This window comes from Aplysia californica, unplaced genomic scaffold, assembly GCF_000002075.1.
Source record: "Aplysia californica isolate F4 #8 unplaced genomic scaffold, AplCal3.0 scaffold00001, whole genome shotgun sequence".
Taxonomy (NCBI): domain Eukaryota; kingdom Metazoa; phylum Mollusca; class Gastropoda; order Aplysiida; family Aplysiidae; genus Aplysia; species Aplysia californica.
The window spans coordinates 245,154-270,065 of NW_004797271.1; the positions used below are offsets into that span (position 1 = coordinate 245,154).

The 24,912-nt window shown below is 40.6% G+C and overlaps 1 protein-coding gene across 4 annotated transcripts in view; it reads right to left on the reverse strand.

The window, feature by feature from the left end:
* LOC101846613 overlaps window positions 1-24,912 on the reverse strand; it is a 94,410-nt gene that overhangs the window by 26,310 nt on the left and 43,188 nt on the right. For all 4 annotated transcript variants that reach the window (XM_035970142.1, XM_005088772.3, XM_035970598.1 and 1 more), the window contains 2 exons: window positions 12,821-12,867; window positions 1,531-1,687 (listed from right to left, as the gene is read on the reverse strand). In XM_035970142.1, the coding sequence (XP_035826035.1) occupies window positions 1,531-1,687; window positions 12,821-12,867 (204 nt within the window). The remainder of the gene's footprint in view (window positions 1-1,530; window positions 1,688-12,820; window positions 12,868-24,912) is intronic.

The window sequence follows — 24,912 nt, forward strand, 5'->3', positions numbered from 1 at the left end:
TTCTCTCTCTCTCTCTCTCTCTCTCTCTCTCTCTCTCTTTCTCTCACACACATACATACACTCACACGCACACACACATACATACGCGCGCGCGCACACACACACGCACACATAATTATAAAACATACTCAAGGATTAATCTCTTTCGGTCTCAGTCTCACGTCATGCTTTTTCCGGGTTTTGCAAACACACACAAATAAACAAAGTCACAGACAAATACGCACACACACACACACACACACACACACACACACACACACACACACACACACACACACACACCATATAATCAAATGCAATCATTACAGCGACCGAGGGTAAAAACACAAGTAGAAGAATATGACGTTGGGATTGATCGAGGGTCACGAGTCCTTTTACCCTTTCCGGGATTGTCGGGGCCCTGCATATCTGACTGCTGCACCAGCTATCTCTACCGAAGACCATGGTGTTGTGTACATTTATACTGTATGAATGTCTTGAAAAACGACAGCCTGGTGGCGGGCATCCCTCTCCAGTCTTCATTTCTACGTACTTCAGGCAGCCTCATTCCGATTTCGAAGACACACTTTTCAGCTTCTGTAGGAACTAAAATTTAAGCATTTTGCTCGGTTGGCAGCCGAAGCCTGAATAGTACGGCCACTGAAAGATCTTAAACATGCACATCTTGTACACGTGACCTTCGAGACTTTCTCGCACTTATCTGAGAAAGTTAGGTGTTATATCTTACCTACGCTACGATTAGGGGTGGGATTGAAAGACAGCAGTAAGAAGCAGCTAGATGTAGCAGTGGAAAGAGTCGAAGGTAAAGGAGAGAGGAGCCAGGAGGAGACTAAGGATAGTTGGGGGAGGGGGAGGGGGCGGGGGGGAGCTGAGAGTGGAGAGATGAAAGCAACTGATAGCACAGGATAAGAGAAGGGGGACGGATGTGAAAAGAATGATACATTTCTAGAGAAGAAAATCGTGTCGTCGCTGTCAGGTTTCAAACACGGAATCGAGTGTATGAGCTGTTAAAGAAAAAGAAACCATAGACACAGAAACATGTGTCAGACATATGGGCCTGACAATAAGACACCTTACTACAGGTATCTTCACTGCACTGATTACTGTTGTTTGAAAGTGGGCCTGTTCATTACTCGTGCTAATTTGAGCCACCACTAGAAAAAACTGATGTGCGCAATCGGTCTTTGGGATAGGTACCCTTAATTATGACCCTGTCGTCCCGTCATCATCATCGCTGTAGTAGTATAAATGGTGGTAGTAGTAGTAGTAGTAGTAGTAGTAGTAGTAGTAGTAGTAGTAGTAGTAGTAATAGTAGTAGTAGTAGTAGTAGTAGTAGTAATAGTAGTAGTAGTAGTAGTAGTAGTAGTAGTAGTAGTAGTAGTACCAGAAAGAGAACCAAAAAAGAGCCTTATGATAATGAGGTAGTGAAGTAGGAAAGCCGACAATAGAACAGCGCCAAAAGCAGCCAAAGAAGCTGGTGATGTAAAATGGAACTATGAAACAAAACGAAACTATAAACAAATAACATACCCTTATCCGTTTTTGTCTTCTTCTTGAAACAGCCACATGACGTTTTGTCGTCACTGGTGCAGCAGCAACACCAAAGCAGACATAAAAGAAGCAGAACGCCTGCAAAACCACCGAAACCTGCTGCTAGGCCCTTAGTCATGTCACCATTGTCGTCAAACTGCAATATGAGACAATTGTTCAATCTGTCAGTTACAACAACGGGCAGAAGAAGAAGAAGAAGAAGAGAGAGAGAGAGAGAGAGAGAGAGAGAGAGAGAGAGAGAGAGAGAGAGATCAATAAGATAACTTTTTTTTCAAACATGCAGGAAAAACAGAAAATTTGAAAGAAAAACGAAAGAAAAACGAAAAATAAGATCACATTCGGAAACCCAATTGAAGAATATCGAGGTATATGGCATGAACGACAATTGACTGCTGTACATATTATGCATGTATATTATGTTATCCTGGAGAAGATTAGAGAAGACTTACTTGTTCTTAAATTGGAATTAACAAATGTGGTGTCAGATAAAAAGCTGGGATGAATGGGTGAAAAAAGGACGTAGAAGCTATGATTCCTGCACAATGGACGAGCATTTGCACTTTGGAGATACAGGAGGTACAGATGGCGGCGGGTCTACGAAAAGAGGACACCGTCGGCACACACAAAAATGGTTCGCAAAGTATTGTTAGAATGTCTATAATATGTCTAAAAAGTTGTCGTATCGTTATGAGGTGCAATTGACCGATCAATTTTTTCGGTTAACCGAACAAGATTCTTGGTCGAGTAAATCGACCGAAATGGTTTCTTGACCGAGCAAGACATCAATCAAACGTCAAAATTAATTGTCGCTATCAAACAAACGCGAAACCCATAATTATTTTGTTGTTGCCTCATTTTGAAACTCAGCAAACTTCAAACTATCAACAAAATGAAATAAACATTTTCGATTTCCTAAAATGTATGTTTATCAACATAGTAGAATCTGTTGTAATTATTCAGTATAAAAGCCTGTATCATTTTCAATTTTTGACAATCGTGTTTTGGTGATCGTCATTTATAGGCTTTCCGAAGGATGGTGCTCCTGGGTAACTCCCAAAGAGGCAATTATGAAACTTACTCGAACAAACATCAATCAAACGCCAAAACTGATTATCACTATTAAACAAACGCGAAATTTAATATTTATCTTTGCCTCATTTTTCAATACGGCAAACTTCTGGCTTTAAAAAGAACTAGCTGGGCCGGCTTTCGATGAAAGGGATGATCGTTACAATATTAACTTCAACTGAAAGTCATTGGCCTACTTCCTCGACCTTTGCAAGCGCGAGGGGTTCCAACTGCAGAACGTCGTTTTCTGTTCTGCGTGGTCAGGCGCTATCTAGATCTAGATTCTACTCTAAGACCTGTCGACGTTGTTCCCAGTAGCAAGAAAAAGAATTTGCCAAAGGAGTCCAGAAAAAGCGATGAAGGATATCAAACGAAAGAATCATAGTCTAATTTAGCACCAAGTAAAAAAAGAAAACATGAGGCTAAATCTATACTGGTCGCACACTTAAAATAGTGCTCAGTATTGCGCGACAATGCGCGATAGTATCGAACGGAAGTACGACTTGAAATTTAAAAAAAACCTGGCGGATTTTGTAAAATTACAGAGACAGAAGCGTCGGCCTACAAAAGTGATCGGCGAAATAAAGAAATTTAGCTTTTTGCAGCAAAACTGTCACAAAACTGAATAAACGAAGGGCGTCATGATCTGGAGAATATTTTAAAGAATCCTTTGGCGAAAACGGCCTGTCGATCGATGCAGTCATTAAATAGCCTTTTGAATAGCAAAATTCGGCCACTACAAATAGATTTTTCAATACGTCAAACTTCTGGCTTTAAAAAGAATGAAATAACAGTTATAATTCTGTAAGATGTATGTTTAATATAATAGTCGAACTGGAGCTCACTATTCAGTACAAAAGCTTGTATCCTTTTCAATTGTTGACGGTTGCGGTTCTGTGTTCGTTATTGAGGCTTTTGGGATAATGGTGCTCCTGGGAAAACCTCAAACTGACAATGATGAAACTTGTTCGAACAAACGGAAATCAAACGCCAAAATTACTCGTTGCTGACAAACAAAACGCCAAATATATTCTAATGTCAAGGCATTAGTCAAAATAGAATAAATTCGTATGTTTTAATTATGAAATAGCTGCCCAAGAGTATGTTTACTATTAGATACACAATTGGGAATCTTGTTGAATGTCAAACCCAGCAGCCACTGTTTATTTTTAGACTGTCGCGGTTTTGTAATTGCACTGAGGGTAAAAGACATTGAAATGGCCGTGCACCTGGAAAACCAATCAGTCGGCAAATGTCTCGCGCCACCAGCACGAAAGCGAGACAAGCGTGTCAACTTATTAATATTCATAACGGAACATTTTAGCCAGGTTTACAATGAGGGTCCTATCGTTGATAAGCGTATTCGCGCATTTAGCCTATGTAGTTCTCCTTCATCCTCGCTTTTCGCTTCCAGTCGTTCTCTTCAAAAAGGATCTATATCGCCTTTTTCAAAATGATTTACTGACAGTACAGCAACAACAATATAAACATATTTTAAAACCCATAAACCCAGGCCCCTCCAACATGCCAGCAGCAGAATCGAAGGCTTACTAGATCTAGATCTAGATCTACGTCTGGGCCTACATGACCTTGAGACACATCGTCTGTAGGTTAGGCTAGCGGGTTTTTTTTTTACCTTGTCTGATCCGCTGATTTATAACAAGGCAAACCAGTGACCCACAGTTCACTGGCATCCATATAAACCAAGTCTGTATTTCAGTTCCTCTTCATTTCTCTCTGCTCTCATTCTGACCTCTTAAGCCAGAATATTTCGTCCGATCTAGATGTTCACATTCTCAGTCTTAGTGTGAATGCTTTCCTCTTTTTACTTAATTTCAACGCTTCGACTCTGATCTGCAACTTGTTATTCTGTATTACTGTGCAGATTTTTGTTTCCGTGCCTAGATCTATACTTTTCTTGAATAACACATTGAATAAATACCAGCACAATGAATTAGATCTAACCTAAACCTATTAATACAATTATAAGCTCGATCTCGGCTGGAAACAGAGCGAAGAAACAAAAAGAAAGGAGCACTAACAAGACATGTTAAACAAATTAAATAACTCTGCACGCATCTTTTATAATTGACTCCTATTTTTATACCGCGCGGAGCGACGAAGACCAAAAGCTATTTCTAGATCCAGACATCAGCTGAAAAATGCGTGCTACAGCGCAGGCGATGACTTTTAACCCCTGCTCGATCTTGATTTCTTGGTCGCGAAAATTTTTTTCGGTCAATTTCATCGGTTAATCGAACAATTTTGCATTTAACCGATCATTACTCGACCAAGACTTTTCGCTTACTCGCACACCCTAGGCTTTGTACGTCTGACCTGTAGCTCGCTAAGCTCGCGCCGTCTGCGCGCGCGCGCGCGTGTGTGTGTGTGTGTGTGTGTGTGTGTGTGTGTGTGTTTGTGTGTGTGTGTTTGTGTGTGTGTGTGTGGTAGCCTATCCGTTCGGAATGTTTGGAGCCCCGAAGAGTGTGCTTTTCGCCAGGGCCACCGCCTCTCTGTGTGTCAGCACCTTGGAGTAACTATATAGGGAGAGGCCCTAACGTTGCGTCGCCCGCTCAACAGTTCCAATCAAGTTGAAGCCGACGGGGGAGTTTATCGGGGCTGCCGCCATCTTTGTAAGTTCAAAACAATGCAGCGTACGCAGCGTAATCTCTTATCAAAACAAGCTGCTCGGACTCCATTGTCTCTCGAAATTTCTTTCTCAGTGTTAATTACAACATTATAAACACTCACGTACAGTAGCAATATAATAAGGATGTTAAGAAATTTTACTTGCATCAAATTACCAGCTCACTTAGTCGAATATTTACAGTAATAAATGTACTATGTATACACATTGTGATGGTAAGATATTTTTTAATGTTTTAGAGACGAAATTGGGATAAAAAGGATTAAAACAAAATTATAAATGGGATAACAAAGTTTGCTGAATTTTTGGTAGTAGAACTTCATTATTTTTACAAAAACGAAGACTTCTTGATAGTAATAATATAATAAGGACGGTAAGAAATCTTACTTGCATCAAATTACCAGCTCACTCAGTCGAACATTTAGTATTGCATGTAAAATATATACACATTGAGACGGTAAGACAATTTATTACATGTTTTAGAGAAAAAATGGGGATAATAAGGATCAAAACAAATATAAACGGGATAACAAAATTTGCAGACTTTTTGGTCATAGAACTTCATCAGTGCAAAATGATGTCATCACTGAATTTATTTTTACAAAAACGTAGACTTCTTGACTTAAACATAGAACAAATATATTTCTAACAAAATGGAAAATGATTACACAAAAGATGGTAGTGGGGGTGGGATGAGATGGGCGAAGAATGAGGAACGAGAGGGCAAGGCAGATAAAAGTGAAGTATGATGGTGGAAATTACCCCCCCCCACACACACACACACAAAATCCCACAAAAAAACAACAACAAAAAACAAGAATAAAAACAGCCCCCTCCTCGCCCCCCCCCCCCCAAAAAAAAAAGCGAGGAGGGAGGGGCATCTTTAAAACACCCAGACACTTTATCAAAATTTTACAAAATACTGTTAAGTGTACGGAAAAATAAAAATAAAATTTGAAATGATAGGCTTATTATAAGAATTTCAAAACAGATTGCACTAATTTGTGACTTTTCTCATTTGACAATGTCACACCCCTTGCACAGACAGACGACATATGGCATCGAAAATGTTATTCACACACCAAACACATTTCAATGACATTCTTTGAAGGCACTGTCAAACCTCCGACGAGACTCCAAAAACAGCAAGGAAGTTACATTTGACACACTGGAGTCAACTAAGGTTTCACATTTTCAAATGCTTTGTCAACCTTAACGACACAAAATCAGCAATGTGAGCAACAGTATTCTCAGAACAAATTGACAAGTATGCCAGACTAGATCCAGGCACATACGTGCAGTTATCATCATGGCAAACTGAATTTTCTTCAATCTTTTTCATCCTGTTTTTACTGTGATATGCATTTATGGCTAAATCAGAAGGCACTTCGCCATCAAGTTCAGTGTCTTTGCTAGAGACTGATATTTTTAAAAACGTTTTTCGTAAGCCTTATAAGTGTTTTACGGCACTCGCAACTGCAGAAAGTCATATGGTCATATGAGCGCGAGGAACACATTAAACATTTTAAGTTGATAGAAAATTTAGAATTTTGCCCGGGTGGCGACCGAAGCCTACTCTTATCGATTTTAGACCACCAAGGGACTTTTAATGGGCGCATTTTGCATACGGGACCTCTGAGATTTTTTCGTCCTTGTCCGAGAAGGCTAGGGGCGTATCTTTCCTACCAGAAGATCACAGGTGTGGCTGAAAGACAGAAGAAGGAGCCAAGGGGTGGCAGTAGAAAGGCTGCAGAAAGAGTCCGGAGCCCTGAGGAGGTGGGGGCAGAAAGTGGAGACGAAAGCAGACGACAGAGAATGTAGAATTTTAGAGAATAAAATTTCTGGAGCCTGAAGACTAAGGTCAACAAAAGACAACCATCTCAGATGGCAGGCTAGCACTTCATGGGGAGCGGACAAAGACGCACTAAGACAGCTATATGTTGGCTGTTACACGCTTTACTATGGAATATGACTTATGCCTACAGACAATCTGCTGCAAATTCAGAGGTCTCTAGACAAAATGCAGAACCTAGCTGTTAGATTTATTTCAGGAGTTAAGAGATCAACAGCAGCTTGTGATATCCATACAAACCTGGAACCCTTTGACTTGCAAGAAGAGGCAGCAGTTGTGGAGATGAGTAAAGCCCCGATTACACGTACCGATAAATTGTGTCAGATTCCCTGTATGCGAGAACTTCTCTTTCAATCGAACGGAGTAGTCTGTTCACACACATTCCAGTCTATCGTTCAGTTTTCTTTAGATCGAGGAGATTTCTCGTCATAAAGCCACCTTGTCCCTTTGTGACCACAGCGATGTGCTTGCACTCCATGTGCTGCTAAGCAAAATATAGAAAAAGAGGCCTATTTGGACAAGACTGGCTTTTAAAGCGAATATTTTCACCTGCACAAACGAGGGGCTCTCGTGGTCTAAAGGCATAGCGTTCGCCTTTCATTCAATGGGTCCCGGGTTCGAAACTTGACAGCGAATGAGACATTTTTCTCTCTACAAATTTCTCCTTTCACCTCTTATTCCGTTCTCTAGCCACGTTCTGTCATATATTTCTGCTTTCTTCATCCCAACTTTCTTTCCAACCCCATCCCGTATCCCCACCCGCCTTCGGTCTTCGGGCTCCCCATTGCTTTACTCCTGACTCGTTCTGCAGGATGCACCGCTTCTTCTGGCTCCTTCCTATTGCTGCATTTACTTTCAGTCACACCTCTGATTTTAGGGTTGGTTTGATCTAACACATAGTCTTCTCGGATAAGGTAAAACATTCTTGGAGGTCCCAAGTGCAAGCTGCGCACGTTAAAGATCCCTTGATGGTAATAAAATCGTTAAGAGTAGGCTTTGGTTGCCACCATGGCAAAAGCCACCCTTATCCGACAACGTGTTCGATCTTACCTCCCTAAGATCCGGGATGCGTCTCAAAGACAGCTCAGCAAGGAGCCAGAAGTTGAAGTAGAAAGTGTCAGGAGCTCAGAGGAAGGAGAAAAAGTTTGTGTGAGGAAGGGGGGCAGAAATGGGATATGAAAACAGATGACAGAACATTATTAGAGAGCAAGAAAGGATATGAAAGGAGAACGTACTTTACTTTTAGAGACGAAAAAACTTCCTTGGCTATCAGGTTTCGAGCTAAGGAGAAGCAAACGCTGTACCTTTTGACCACAGAAACCCCCCAACCCCTCGTCCATTTCGAAAGATAGTAGAACACTATCATTACAAAAGGGTCGCAATATTGCAGCTTTGACTTGACGCAGATGTGCAACGCATCGGGTGACCGTGATATACTTCACCACTGTTGATCAATTTTTTAAATTGCTAAAATCCACATCGTATCGCATCAAATCAGGTTTTTCGCGAGCCATCTTGCTTATTTATTTATTTTTTGGGGAGACACCGATACCGATTATGCAATCAGTTGTAAGCGTCGATAAATATGGTTACAATTTTGCCTCCGAAGTTTAATCCTGCACGGTGTCAAATTTTTAAGTGACTCTACGACACAGCACTAGGCCAGGGCAAGATCTACTCTGGGATCGATTCTTTCGAGTCCAAATGAGGACTCACAGAATCGATCTTGTTCCCAGATTCTAAGCTTCGAGTCCGCCCAGGGTCGATGCCTCTCGTCTCTTTTTTTTTTAGCCTGGTTCCTAGCCTAGACTCCGAGAATCGAGGCAAGAATCTAAATCTCTACCTCACTATTACAGTCCTGTCATGGGATAGGCCTAGGGCTGTCCCACCCCACAGTCGAGTTTTTCGCTTCAAAACAGACAGCGCACCAGGACAGGACTGATCCGGCGCATAAGGCGGCTTCTTTGATGTTGGCCTAGGCGGAGTTAAAAATGCATTCCAAAAATTTCTTAAATATTGGTCAAATTTAAGAAATAATAAGATTTTCGTGATCAGCGACCAAAAATTAGCAAAAATTACGCGTGGAACCCAAATTAATGCTCGATTACCAAGTTAAATTAATTTTTGTGAGTTTTGTTTACTTATGTGTTTTTTTTCACTATTTGAATTTGGCGTGCACTAGGCCTTGATACATGTAGATTCAAGACTGTGTCTTCAAGGTGGATGAATCGAGGTTGCACGTGCCTGTGCTCTGTTGCTTCGTATTAGAAAAAAGAGAAAGAGAAAACAGTATTAGGTCATACTGTTCCACCGATGTTGTAGCAATTCACAACTGCTCGGGACTCAATGCAACAAAAATGTCACGTCCCAATAATAGGTGCGGTGGTGCGGTACATTACACTCAAGTTCAAAGGTTTCAAACGTCAGACGGGGTTGTCCCGGGACGAACTTTTGTAGGCCTAGTGAAGTAGGGGCAAGAAACTGCCAGTCAGTCACTATATCAATTGTTTCACGCAACCCCCACCCAACCCCACCTTCCTCTTCCTCTTCCCCGCTATGAGTGAATGCTAAACTAGGTCTAGGCCTACTTGTTGTGTCTACCGTGTAGCCCAGTACGAAACCACGCTGCACATAGGCTACTGCTACTTTGAATGTTGTTACCCCACCCCCGCCCATCCCAAATTAAATCATTCACTTCCCTTTTCTCTTTCTTTTGTTTTGAACATTGAACGCTTGCTTTTGAATTTCACTGCACTTTCATCTTTACTGTACACGTATTCTTTTGTAAATCTTATTGTGTTTTGAGTTAACATCAATGAGTCATCATGTCTGGACGTCGATCTTTAGCTTCGGATTTTTTTTATAAGCTGGAAAACACAGTACTGTTGTTTGTATGATTTGTAATAATGTTTTGGCATACAATAACACAACGTCGGCAATAACAAAACATTTGTCATCAAAGCATGCTTTGACGTATCAGGAAGCAAAGGGTGCAAGAGAGAAGGAACCTGTGCCCCACGCATTGGCAAGAGTGATAGAACGGAGGCAACACACACACACGACACAGACACAGACACAGACACACACACACACACACACCCAAACACACACACACACACACACACACACACACACACACACACGCGCGCGCGCAAACACACACGACACACACACGCAAACACACACTGACACACACACACAAACACACACTGACACACACACACACACACACACACACACACACACACACAAATACGTGAAAACCAACTTGTCTTGGCACGCGCGCAGGCTTAGCCAGCCACTTCTGTCAAACTCGAGAATCGAGGTCTCGATCTTAAGAGCTATTTTTAGCAGTGTTCAAGACTCGAGGTCTCGATCTTAAGAGCTATTTTTAGCAGTGTTCAAGACTCGAGGTCCCGATCTTAAGAGCTATTTTTAGCAGTGTTCAAGTCATGGCCTCTAAACAGCCCACTTGAAGTAGCTTCCAAACTCGAAAATCGGACTCGATTCCTCGATCCTTTTTCAGTTTTGGGATCGAGGCCTCGAGTCTTTTTGCCGTCGATCTTGCCCTGGCCTACACAGCACGTCTCCCCCAAATCTCACCGTGATTGCACGAAAAATATCAAGCAGCGCTTGATTTCTCCGACCGAGTCTCCAAGCCATCGTCCAATCATCCAAACTTTGACTCGTGATCGTGAAGTTGCGGGGTCGGGGGTTCGAGCCGCGGGCCCTACGTTGTGTCCTTGGGAAAAGCACTTTACACGAATTTTCTTCACTTCACCCAGGAGGGAATGGGTACCCGGCCATATAGTGCGAAAGGTTTTGTCAGTATGTTAGTGTTTTAGCGCCTATAAATGGGCGATTGCACTGTATGCTTGCCAGGAAGTTGAGGTTGTTTCAGAATACTCTCAGGTCTGCTGATGTCACGGTATAAATTGTGAAGCGCCTAGAGCCTGCTGTTGAGCGGGGATTTACTCTATACAAATACTATCTATTATTATTATTATTATTATTATTATTATTATTATTATTATTATTATTATTATTATTAATGAATGAATGAATGAATGAGCTAATCGTTACGTGTAACCGGGGCTTAAGAGCTACAAGAGATTAGATCCAAACCACTCAAAGAGACAGATCATTGAAAAGAGGCGACCAAAGAAACGAATCAATGGAAGATCAACACTCGACACTGTCACCAGACCAAAAGAAAAACACTAACTCCATCCATGCAACAGAGAAATGCTGAAACTCTTAATGAGAACCAGAACTCCCCCCAAACACCAACATCAAGAATGCCAACATCAAAACTTCCTCCATAAATGAGACAGTGAAAAAGGAATGTGACCCAGTAGAACAGAAGACCACGGCTCTCGAAACAATTGACTCCTACCATAGTAATTCAATCCATATTTACGCTGAGATGAGTCAGCTTTCAAGGGACCTATCAATGCAGGTTTTGGAGTAAGAATATAACATCCCGAAAAGGCGCGGGAAGAATTATTGATGCCTTTGGTACTCCTAGTACAAATTAAGAGGCAGAGGTCTCGCCATTGAAACAGCATCCTCAACCTGACCAGTATTTTAATTATTTATCCACTCAAAATCAGGGACACTGTATTTTTTACAGACGGAAAAGCAGTACTCCAAGCTTTAGAAAACATGAATTTCAAAAACCCAGCCTGCCTATCTATGGCTCTAACAATTAACACTTTCATGCAGACCTATGCCGTCGATCTGGCTTTACAGTGGAAACCTGGCCGCAGCAACATGCCCGAGAAGGACAGAGCTGACACCCTTTCCTCGAGGGGAACATCGCAAACACAACCTGAAAACCTAGTAGAACAAAAGACATTTAAAAACATCAAATACAACTGCAGAAAACAGTGGTTAAATGGTTTGGCAATGGGAAAAACTGGAAGAGCTGTATTTGCACACATGACTGCTTTCCAACGCAAAAGTTGCAATGAATTCCCTGAGCAGAAAACAAGTCACTATCTTCCGCCTGCGAACACAACACATCCCACTGAATTCCTACTTAAACAGGATCAGTAAGGATACCCCACCTGCCTGCCGAGTGGCTGACAGAATGAAAGAGTATCACAGCACTTTCTTACCTGCCATGCTTTTAGCGACCTGTGTGCATGTAGTACCTCCCTACTGCCTCCTCAGATATCGGAAATACTCTATACAGCGACAAAAGACAGCTGATAAAAACCTGTAAATTTTTTGTCATATCGACCAGCCGGCCGCTGGATCGGAAAAGTATAATAAGATAAATGGATAGCCTTTTAGCAGCTGTTTGATTTCATGTGTAGAGTGATAGCAAAAATAATCAAAAGCAGCAGTCTCTGCTAGAATTATTTCCTGGTTCTTGTCTGATAATGATTTATCATGCTAAATTAATATGAAAGTTATGATAAGTTGTGTTTGACCTCTTGCAAACCAATCTTTAACGTAAAACAACCGTGCGTGGTAGCATTATACATCAGCGTCGAATGGGGATCGAACAATCTGCGTAGCCACACATCTCACAGTAAAAATTATCTTCTTGAGATTATTTAAGTCAGCCAATACATAATGCTTTTATCCATCTTTAAGGATTGAAGTTCAACTTTATTATGAGGACGAGGAAGTACCTATAAGCGATGGGCATTCTTATCCGGCATTCATCTGGTAACTTAAAAACATTCTCCCACCTTTGGTTTTTGCGACGGTGCTGCTGTTGTCTGTGTCCTCACCAAATCTGTGGAGAGGAAAATGAACAATTACTCAAAACACACATATAGTTATTCTAACAAACAGCTTGTTGTCAGAATTCAGAATTTGGCATGCATTGTTGAGAAAACAAAATTCATATTCTTTAAATGTAAAGGAAAGGGGGTACATATAAAGTGCCATAACTAATGTACAGGTAAACTGGACTATCCTACTTAATACCAAGATACAAACCCAACTCATAGTAGGTATGCAATGCTGAGCGAAAATGTCGCTCAGCGGGTGATCGCGGCAAAATTTATGAGAATTGACTCGCTTGTATCTTGCTTCCTGTTCCAGTATACTTTTAAAATTTCAAAGGTCTACAAACTTTTTTTTTGGTAATCTTTAATGTGAAAATATTGGAAAGGCGAACAAATAAAAAAATAATATGAATTACTGGGGTTAAAGTTGGGCACCAAATCGGCTTTTCAGCGTTTTTCGGACGCAAAATCGTGAGATCTCCAAATGTAGCTTTTTTAAGTCCATTTAAAAGTACTTAAATCTCCAAAATGCAGTTCATTTAAGTCCATTTAAAAGTACTTAAATTGATGCTAATTTTTAGAGGTATTTTTAGAGATTTGATTTTAACTCAAAGTGTTTTTCGAACGGATTTTTATTAAATTATTGGAAGTAAAAATATATGGCTGGAAAGCTCATCCATTTTTCTATAAGACTGTATAAACGTTATAAGGACCGATATGCATCGATGAGAGCATCGAAGTTTGGTAACTTTCCAAGGCTGAGCAAAAGCGAGACGAGAACTGGCAGGCGAGCGTCATGCCGAATCCCCGCCCATAAGCATATGGTAGCCAAGCTTATTATATTCTGCCACTTTTCTTGAAAAATATGTTTAAATGATGGGTCACACGAGTTCATTGGTGAGTATATTGATACCCCCCCAGGACAGCCTGGCCGGGATCAGGAGTAAGCGCCAAACAAAAAGTGAAATAACTTAACACTAAGATTAACAGGCACATTGTTTCTAATATTAGATGATGATGATGATGATGATGATCAATTCCTTTTTTTCTTGTGTTTTAAAAAATTTTTTTTAAAGCATACCAATTTACACCATGCCAATACATTTTTACGTAGCTTACAAATATCGGCACCAAAATCAGGACACAGGACAAAAAGAAACAAAAACAAACAAAAAAACAAAACAAACAAACACGATGCGGATACAAGGTAACTTTACAAGACTCGCTTTAAAAAAAAATCGGTTATTGAGTGAAAACAAACGCTATTATAATGATGAAATATATCAACGCGTCTGTCCTGTGTGTGGTTTTGTTTTGTCAGCAGTAATAATGTAGAAAAATACTCTCAAACAAATCAACATTTATTGCCGATTCAAACTGTCTTATAGTGAATATTTTCAGTGAAACGAGTGAGATCGAAAGTAAAGTAAAACAGATTCCTAATAAACCTAAAGTTAGTTTAGTCAAAGTCTGTCAAAATAATAATGATCTAATCCTAAATCTGTTATCTTTCCATTGCAATTTAGATCTGTTAGTTTACAGTTAGGTAGGCAAGATTGGGCGACAATAGTGCTCGGCGCGGGCTCGCGACAAAAACGAGAAGAATTTAACTTGTTTCTATCTCGCTTCGAGTACCCGTAAACTTTACATTTTCATATGCCTACAGAATTTTGTCCTGAATCTTAATCTTTAATGTTAAAACATCAAATACGTAAAATCATAAAACAAAATAAGTCTGAAGTACAGGGGTCAAAGTTTGGCACCGAATCGGCTTTTCTGCGTTTTTCAGACGCAAAATCGTGAGATCTCCACACCTATGCGTTCTCAAAACGCCGGTGCTCCGCTCGAACGACATCGATTACAATGTAATATTTATAAGTACTTAAATTGGTGTTTCTTTTAATTCATAGAGGGCTAATTTAACTCATAAAACATACAATTCGCAATCAAAAAATTTGAAAGGCTTTTAGGAACGGATTTTATTAAAATATTCGAGTTAAATGTATATTGCTGTAAAGCTCATCCATTTTTCCATGTAAGCAGTATTAGGACCAATATGCATCGATGCTTGGAAACTTTCCTTGACTGAGAAAAAACGAGGTGACAATCAGCATGCGAGCGGCATGCCGGTGCACCGCCCATTAGCACATGGTAGCCTAGCTTAAACAATATTATTACAAAACTATGTATGTAAATACAGTGGAACTTGGACTTGGATCAACAAGAACTCTTTTTTTATTATTGTTTTACGGCGCTCATAACTGCACACGAGTGCGCGAGACACATTCAACATTTTCAGTTGGTAGGAAATTTGGAATTTTGCCGAGGTGGCGGCTGAAGCCTACTCTTATCGATTTTGGACTACTGAGGAATCTTTAACGTGCGCACCTTGCGAGAATGGTAGGTGTAAGCTTAGATGTTACGTACTACATGATTAGGGGTTTGGCTGAAAAACAGTAGTAAGAAGATGCCAAGGAGAAGCTGTAGAAAGCCGTAGAAAGAGTCAGAAGCCCAGAGGAGGGGACAAAGAGGTGAAGGGGTGAAGGCAGAAAGTAGAGACGAAAGCAGATGACAGAACATTGTTAGAGGGCAGGGAAGGATGTAAAAGGAGACAATTTTAGAGAAGAGAGTATCCAGTCGCTATCCGGATTCGAACCATTGGCCTATTGAATGAGAGGCGCACACCTTAAGCTCTAGACCACGAGAACCTCCCAACAAGAACTATGTACTTCAGATCGAACAATGTCGGAAAATTCAAACCTCTGCTGTAGAGAGAAAATATAGTCAACATTGCTCAGTCACTTTACTGAACAAAGTCAGGCCGAAGTAATGTTGCCATCTGGCATTCACTCACTCCTCATCATTCGCTCTTGAGGCGGCCCAAATATCCATGTTATTCCTTCCTTCGGCGGCCATAGTTCGCCGTGCAGCTAGTCCCCTTGGGGAAACAGTAGCTGCACAGGGACTGAGTGAGATGGGCTTTGGGGAGGGAGAGGAGGGTCAATGATTTGCTGACACTTTCTTTGTTTCTGAAAAACGAAGTACCGCAGAGCTACGCAAGGTACTCTGAGCACAGGGGCATCCCTTCTCACGTCCAAACATCGTGCCTATTGATGGGGCCAGTCAAAGATATATATACAAATCTTGGGTTGTAAATTATTAAGATTCATCTGGGTAACATGATAGGCCCGAGGCAAGACTAACAAAGTAAGACTGTTGAGTAGTGTAATTGTGCGTAGTCACTTGTCTCTTAGTGTAAGACAGCTGAAGCGTGTGGTGACGGTTGCCCACAGTATCGGAAAGAAAATATATAATCTCGTTTGTTTACAAAGAAAATAATCTTAGACCTCACCACACACAACAAACCATGCACAAAAACAAAGGCATTCAAAGCCGCATGCAAAACAAAACCCATTAAACAATACCATGGTGCAGAGAAAATCTTCACAGATGGCTCTTAATAGACTTAGCTCTAGGCGCCGCTGATGTGCCACAGACAAGACTTAAAAATGCTGTCAAGAGCTACACCTCACCTTGTGGGAGGATCACTGGGGCGTACAATTGAATATGAAACTCCACAATATTATGTCCAAACTGGACCCATGAAAAGTTGTCTTACTTGATTACACATTGGACATGCCTCCCCCACGCATAAAATGCGCCCTGTATGAAGATGAGAATCCCTTTTGTGTCGGATGCTATACATGTATAGAATTTAGCTCCAGGCACATACTAATAGAATGTCCGCACTTTGAAGAAACCCAAATAGAATATTTCTAATGTACAATTTGACGAATTTGTTCTCTGTTGTTGATCACAAACGTTTTAGCTATACCATAACTAAACTGTCTTTAAGTTTAGATGCCGTCCCGTAAACTGGGGTGATTTTGGCACCCAGGTGTGACTAGGGCATTTAACCAAATGACGAAGAGCTTCAGAACAGGAATATCTCTCCTCAAACTCGGAGTTTGGCGTTGGAAATCAGAGATAAACCCAGAACCTATTTGAAGACTTTGTTGAAGGAATCTTGAGAGGTTGATTTCAAATGCAGGCGGTAGCCATCTTATAAACAAGCCTCAGATCCACTAAAAATGTATCCTGCTGAGCTATTTTTACGGAAATGTATCCCAAATTGATTACTCTTTTGGGCAAAGCTTTGCAAAATTACTCAAAATCAAAATTTCATTTGGCAAATCAGAATGTGATAGAAAGAATGTTACTGTAAGAACTAAAGGAGGCAAGCTGTTAAATCAGTACTATGTTAAAATCTGGAATATCTTTTCCTTTATTATGTAATTTATCAATTATTAGTAAGAAATTAAACATGAAAAACAATTTTTTTAAAACCAATAGCCTAATGATAATAATATTAATACATATCAATTAAAGACAAACATATGGAAAAAAAACCCTCAACAAATCCCCTTTATCTTAATCTACCATTTAAACCTAATTTATGCTGGGTGACTGAATGTGATGAATGTGTATGCTGGCAATAATAAAAATAATATGTTGATCAAACGATCATATTATATCTGACAAAGAACATTAATTTTAGTTTAGTTTTAGTAGAGATTTTACGGTGCTCGCAACTGCATGGGGTCATATGAGCGCCAAAAGATTAGAGGTGTTACAACATAAAAAAGAAGAAGGGGAGATAAGGATGATAGATGTTTGATAGGAAAAAAGAAGCAAACCACACCAGAGCACCCGCCAACTACCCACAAACATTAATTTGTGCCTTGAAAGATACTTTTCTGTAGCGTTTGTGGTTTATTTATTGCATACTTTTATGTATTTGCCAAGAATGTAAGTAGCCCACAGTGTTGTATCACGTACAAATATTCTATTTCTATTAGGCTACCCAGCCCACTAGACCTGAGGAGATAGAGCATGAAACAATAAGACAGTTGAAGAAGAAAATTGTGTCACAGAAGAAAACAACCATAAAATTAAAGCAAGCAAAATCTGCTAGCAAAGAAAGAAATAGAACTGATCAAAACTTTGGCAGTCAAATATCTACCTCCCAAGTCTCATGATTTTTTCAGCAAACAGCTAGACATGGCCACAAATGAAAGGAAAGAAATGGAGGGCCACAGACAAAAGCCATTTCATTGCATCATGCTTCTCCTAAAGCATACCGGCTACTCTAAAATCAATTTACATTACCATCTGTGAAAGCTTTGAAAAGAACAATGCCAAACATAGCAATCCATCCAGGATTTCCAGAAGTCATTATTAAAACTTTCAATGTTAAAGTCTGTCACCTGGCTGAGAGAGACAGGCAATGTATTCTTATATTTGATGAAATGACCCTCAAAAGTCAGCTGCGTTATAACATTGAAAGTGATTGTGAGGAAGGTTTTTGAAGATTTTGGCCTGATTGGGGGGAGAACTGAAAAAGAAGCTGACCACGCTACCGTCTTTTTAGCCAGAGGGTTGTTTTCCAAATGGAAGCAACCAATGGGATACTTTCTGAGCAATTCAACTATGCGTTCTGAGATTCTTAAAGATTTGCTTCTTGATGCTGTCGTAGTACTAAAGCCAATAGGTTTGCAAGTAAGAGCCGTGCTATGTGATCAGGGCACCAACAGTCTTTCGAAAGATGCAGGTCACCCCATACAGACTCTTTTTTCATCATCAGGAAGATAACATTCTATAGTGCGGTCAAATATTCGTGGCGGGACTTATCCTCAAATATCTCTTCAACGGGTGAAAAAAATTGTCATCTATACTTTGCACAGCAGTTTGTTTCAATTTGTCTTAACTAAATCATATTTTTCCTGAACAATTGGGGCTAGATTAAAAAACGTTTCTTCATAAATTTATATAAAATACTTAAAATCTCTGTCACAAGTAAAATGGTTTGTTCACAGCACTTCCCGCTTCTCACACACATTTTGATTACGCATATGACCGACGTCACAGCTCATCAATGACACTTTTTACTAGCAAAACTTGTTACAAAAAGTCATTTTCATAGCAAACACATTTTTTGCACTAATGCTTCTGAAAACATGAGTTCAATAAGCAGAAGGTCCCGATTAGAAAGACCTGACGGATTTGCTATTAAAAGCAATATTGCCCCAGTTGTAAAGATTAAAAAATCTGTAGAAACCACGCACTTTGATTTTTTATTAGTATTTATGTAAAGAATTTTCTAGAACACAGCTTGCAGGCGTTTACAAAATAAATCGATCTGTTAAGACAATTGATACTAGTCATTGTGCGAAAACTGGAGAACTTATGTTCAATAGTTCAGGAGATATTTGACAATAAGTCGCACCACGAATTTTTTGACATTACTATAGTCATGTTCGACCCCCCCCCCTCATCTGTTGAAGCACGATTTTTTCCGCAATGACCTACGTAGAAACGGAACGAAAGCATGGTCACTTCTCTCCAACTTGTGTGGAGAAAAACGCCGAAACAACCCAAAACCCATGGACACAAAGGAAGGCACCATCGAAGAAGACCAAAACAAGTTCTTTGCTTCTATAAACAAAGTTACACCCCACACTGACCGACATAGAGACTGTCTGAAAAGACTGAAGGAGAAAGAGCATGCGCCAAATGCAAGCATCTCTCTCTTTGAAGATGACTTCACATTCACTGAGCTCAACAGGGCAATGAAGAAACTGAAGCCCCGCAAATCCCGAGGACCAGATATGATCCACAATGGAATGCTTGTCAAGTGGAAACTAAAAGCAAATTGTACCAAGTCAATCTACACCGTCTTTACAAAAAGTCACAAAGTTGCAAAGCAAAATCTCACCATCTCACTTGCAGGACACAAACTAGAAAAAGTTGAAAACCCGACCTACCTTATGATCGAGCTGGAAAGACAGTTTTCATGCAAAAACCATATCTGGAACCTGAAGACCAAGGCCAACAAGAGACTTAACCTTCTCAGACGACTGGCTAGCACTTCATGGGGAGCGGACAAGGATGCACCCAGACAGTTATATGTTGGCTATATACGCTCTGCCATGGAATATAACCTAACCTTACAGACAATCTGCAGCAAACCAACTCAGAGGTCTCTTGACAAAATCCAAAATCAAGCTGTACGATTTATCTCCGGAGCTTTGAGATCCACTCCAACTGCAGCTTGTGAAATCCATACGAACCTGGAACCCTTGGACTTGCGGAGAGAGGCAGCAGCTGTGGAGATGAGTGAGCGCTACAAAAGACTAGAGAAAAACCACCCAAACAGAAACATAATTGAACAGAGACGACCAAAGAAACGGATTCATGGAAGATCAATACTTGACACAGCCACTGAACTAGCAGAAAAACACCATCTTCCATGTAAGAGAGAAATGCTGAAACCCTTAAGACCAGAACTCCCCCCAAACATTAACATCAAGAATGCCAACATCAAAACCTCCCTCATAAAAAGACAGTGAAAAAGGAATGTGACTCAGTAGAACTGAAGACAACAACTCTGAGGACAATTGACTCCTACCCTAGTGATTCAATTCATATTTACACAGACGGGTCAGCCTTCAACTATAAACGCAGGCTTTGGGGTAAGAATTGAACATCCTGACAAAACATGTGAAGATCTATTCGATGCATGTGGTACTTCTTGTACAAACTACGAGGCTGAGGCCATCGTCATTGAAGCAGCAATCCTCCACCTGACCAACATTTTCATAATACATCCAAACAAAATCAAGAACACTAATATCTTCACAGACGGAAAGTCAGTACTCCAAGCTAAGGGGGACGTGAAGCTCTTACTAAGCAACAGGTTGAACCAGGACTGCGGAGGGAACCTTTTTGCAGGCATCAGAGGAAACGACGGTCATAGAGATAACCATGCGCCCCCACCCCCCCTAAGAATTCCTCATTGCTTTTCGTCAGATAATGGTTGATAAAGTCCTCCTGACCAGTCCTGGTATGAATTGTAAGGATGATATTAATTACTTTCTACTCAGCTTTGACTCCAGCAGGTGTACCCCAATTTTATACCACCTGTATTCTCAGAAGGTAGAGCACAAAATGAGGAGCAACCACCAGTGACTAATCTCATCAAGTCACTAAAAGTAAAGGACATGGTGCATCTAGAAAATGTAGTCACATAATAATATATCAATGGGTATTTGCTCAGGAAAGTTTCTCCAGTCATAATGTATGTGACCAGTGCAAGTCTTTGCTAGATGAAAAAGAAAACACACACGCCAAGCACCTGACTTTCATTAAGCGTATAAAACCAGCACAAGTGAAGCCAGTCTTGTCAAGGTAAGTTTCCTGCTTGTAGAAGCTGTGGGTCTATTGGAAGCTAGTTTTCAAACACATCTACAAGCTACTTTGAGAAAAACAAACATCAGACAGCACTTTAAAACGAAGCTTTTGAACCTCCCATGCAGTCAGCACCTGAAAAATTCAAATTGCCACTGCCATACTGTTGACTACATAGCAAGCTAGTTCCTCACAGTCAGAATCCACCATGAACTGAAACTTAGAAACACCGCACCGAAAACGAAGCCACACAAACGAAGCTCCAGCACTGTTAATCTAAATCTAAAGACAAACTGCCGAAACTGTATCTCCAGCAATGTAACGGTGAGTGCACAAGATTCTCCATTTGGGCCTTCGCCCACCTCTAGTAAAAGTATTATAGTTTGTCGAACTGTATGCTCTTTGACTCTTGGGGAGCAGTACAAATCTAGCTAGATCTATCACTCATTATAATGTAATTCTGTCTATCTATCTATCTATCTATCTATCTGTCTATCTATCTATCTATCTATCTATCTATCTATCTATCTATCTATCTATCTATCTATATCGCTCTCTCCCAGCGCTAAATTATAGTACTAGTGCGTGCAACACAAGTGTCGAAGTTGATCAGCAGTAAGTCTCCAATGTAAACTATCGGCAGCCCAGAGAGTTATACGCGCAGCTGCAAAGGTGGGAGGGGCCTGCATTTGGCATATGACGAAAAGAAGAGTTGCCCCGTCTTGGTATAATTAGTCTTGGATGTAACCTGGTTAAAGTTCAATATTGGCTGTCCTTGGTCTGTGAGTCTAAGTATTATTTTTAAAATTTTAGGCTAAGGTGAAGGCCAAAAAACGAAGTGGGTAGGTGTACATGGAAATTCCTGTACCTCTACTCGTCACCTTCCGTGTACCGGGAAGTAGTGGTTCTCTGCGCATGCGTCCAGTGGTCAACTAGCAGCTAGCGGGTAGTGCTGGGACAATACCACTATTTAGGAACCGATGGGATACATGATACTTTTTCGAGGTATTCATTCGAGACCGATTCCGATACCGATACCGAGTAGGCCTACTTGTACTTGATCGATATATTAAAAAAACAAAACAATACACACACCAGGCACGCAAAATCAACACATTAACCTGAGAATGTATTTTTTTTTTGGGCCTAATAAACACTTAACCTGTGAAAGATTAGCCTATTCTTCTCAAAATTCCCACACAATACTAGTCTTTCTTGCTGCCATGTTGATTTATAGGCGAAGAGCGCGTTTCTTTTTCAAACCGGATGTTTCGATTGGACTTGAAAACAACAAGAGCGTCAACCCTTGGGTCAGTGAATTACCTGGGAATAATTAGTCCCCATGTATCGATCCTTTTCGAAAGTATCGATTCGATTCCGATACCAAGAAGGCCTCGGGGTATCGACAAAGAGTCTACATAACAAGAGGGGCCACTTCTCTCTTAGAGCCAATTTAAAAAGTGTCCTCAAAATCGGGGGCGCCCTCTTCACAAATGCGCGTCCTTTGCGAACAGAGTTACCCTACTTGAGTTTAAAAAAATTAAAGTGAAACTTGCAAGTTTATGAATACATTTCGGAAGAACACTTTTTTTAAAATGGTTACGCTGACAAAAAACATCTTCCGGAGGAAAGGGTGATTGTTTTCTTCGTTTAATTTGACTTTAGAATGAAAGGCGAGAGGTCATTTAAAAAACCCAAAAAAACCCCCAAAACTCCGCACTGAACGAACCCGAACTGCTGATGAACAGCAGTCGATCTGCTCACGCAAGGAGGTGCTTTTCCTGTTCTTCTTCTGGAAAAACGAAAGAGAGCTTCAAAACAGACTGCAGCGCCATCTGAAGCAAAGAGCGAACTTCCGGCGGAGACTTTCTTGGCTGAGTGGCCCATCTTGTTATGTACTATCTTTGGTATCGATGCATCGAATCGATTCTCTGCAGCGGCATTTTCGATATGACCAGGGTTGCCACTCTCTATTTTGACACAAACCCAGATCCGGCCAAATATGGGTCAAAATAAACCCAGATTTCAGTCCATAAACCCAGATACATAGCTTATATAAGAGAAAAAAAGGCTTGAGGTTAAAAAAAAAATTGAATTTTTTTTAATTCAACAAAAATTTTGTAAAAGTTCATTAATTTTCAACTTCAATAAGCAATTTTCAGAATACTCCAACATTGAAAATAACATTGCTTACAGCGTGTGCAGTAGGCCAGATTTTAATGACAACACATGTAATGTAGCCTGCGACTACTTTAAAAAAAATCTTAGCCTATGCCTTGTGTCCTGGCCTAATTTGGCTTGTATTGGCTCTCATGGAGCCAAGAACCCAGATTTACTCAAGTTTACCTTGTACCTTCCCAGAACCCAGGACCAAAGTCGAAATACCCAGATCTGGGTTCAAAAACCCAGGAGTGGCAACCCTGGATATGACGATGTTAAGCGAAGGGACTACTTTCCCTACGTTCCCTAATTGGGAAGAACGTTTCGTTGCGGCACCCTCTTTTTTCAGCAGCACATTCCAGCCGATGATAAAAAAATCATCAACTACATGCGCTGCTGAAAATAAGAGGTTGAAAGGTGGGCAGAGGCGATATCAAGAGGATCAGTTTTCGTCTGTTATTACGGCTGCACCCATCGCGGTCAGTTCCAGCCACGCCAAAAAGGCCTTCGAACCACCAATCAGAATACAATTTTAAGATGTAGAGTCTAGATCTAAATATCGAGATCAAGATCTAGATCTAGAATAGAATCTAAATCTACTAGATCTAATCTAAATTTAGATCTACTCTATTATATTCTAGATCTAGATCTAGATCTAGACTAATCTAGAAAATGTAGATAATATCTAGATTCTAGATGTAATGTTTCACATGATCATCAGTCGTGGCAGGCAGGAAAATAGTATATACTAGTTCGTCCTGTCATGCCAGTGCAAGAGGACGAAACACTATAACTAGCGAATAATACACGTTTTTCTGAGGCCTCTGATTGTGGTCTGTAGAATTTAGAGTCTGGGTTACAGTGTTTGCCTCTCATTCAATAGGTTTGAATCATGGCAGGGACAGACATTTTTCTTCTCTAAAGTTTTCTCTTTTCACCTCCTATCTTGCTCTATGTTCTGTCGTCTGTTTTCCTCTCCACTTTCTGCCCCCCCCCCCTAACTCCCCACAAACACACACCTTTTGCCTCCTCCCCCTGGCTCCTGGCTCTTTCTGCAGCCTTTACTACTACTACTACTACTACTGCCACTCATAGGCTCCTTCGATCTAACTGCTGTCTTTCAGTCACACCCATGATCTTATGGTATAATAATATGATCTAACACCTAGTACCTAGCCTTCTCGGACAAGGGCGAAACATCTCGGAGGTCACGTGTGTAAGTTGCGCAAGTTAAAGATCCTTTGGTATTCTTAAAATCAAAAGAGTAGGCCAGGCTTTTGCCCACACCTGACCAAAATTTAAAATTCCTACCAAACTGAAACTATTTAATGTTCAAATGCGACCTATGCTGTCGCAGGCACCGTAAAGCGCTTACCCTAAAAAGAACCCCCAAAACCACCAACCCACTTACCCCCCCCCCCCCCAAAATCAATTCTTCAGTTGGGTATCACACCTTTTAAGAAACCTTGCAGTGTTGAAACAATTGTGCAATTCCCCCCCCACACACACATACACACAAAACATGTGTCTCAAGTGATCTGAAAGAATTTTATTTTGAGGATCGCCCAGTATTGATTTCCCTTTTCATTCTTCATCAGTTTGAGGGTGTGTGGGCATTGAAAATTCACTGACAAGTTCCATTT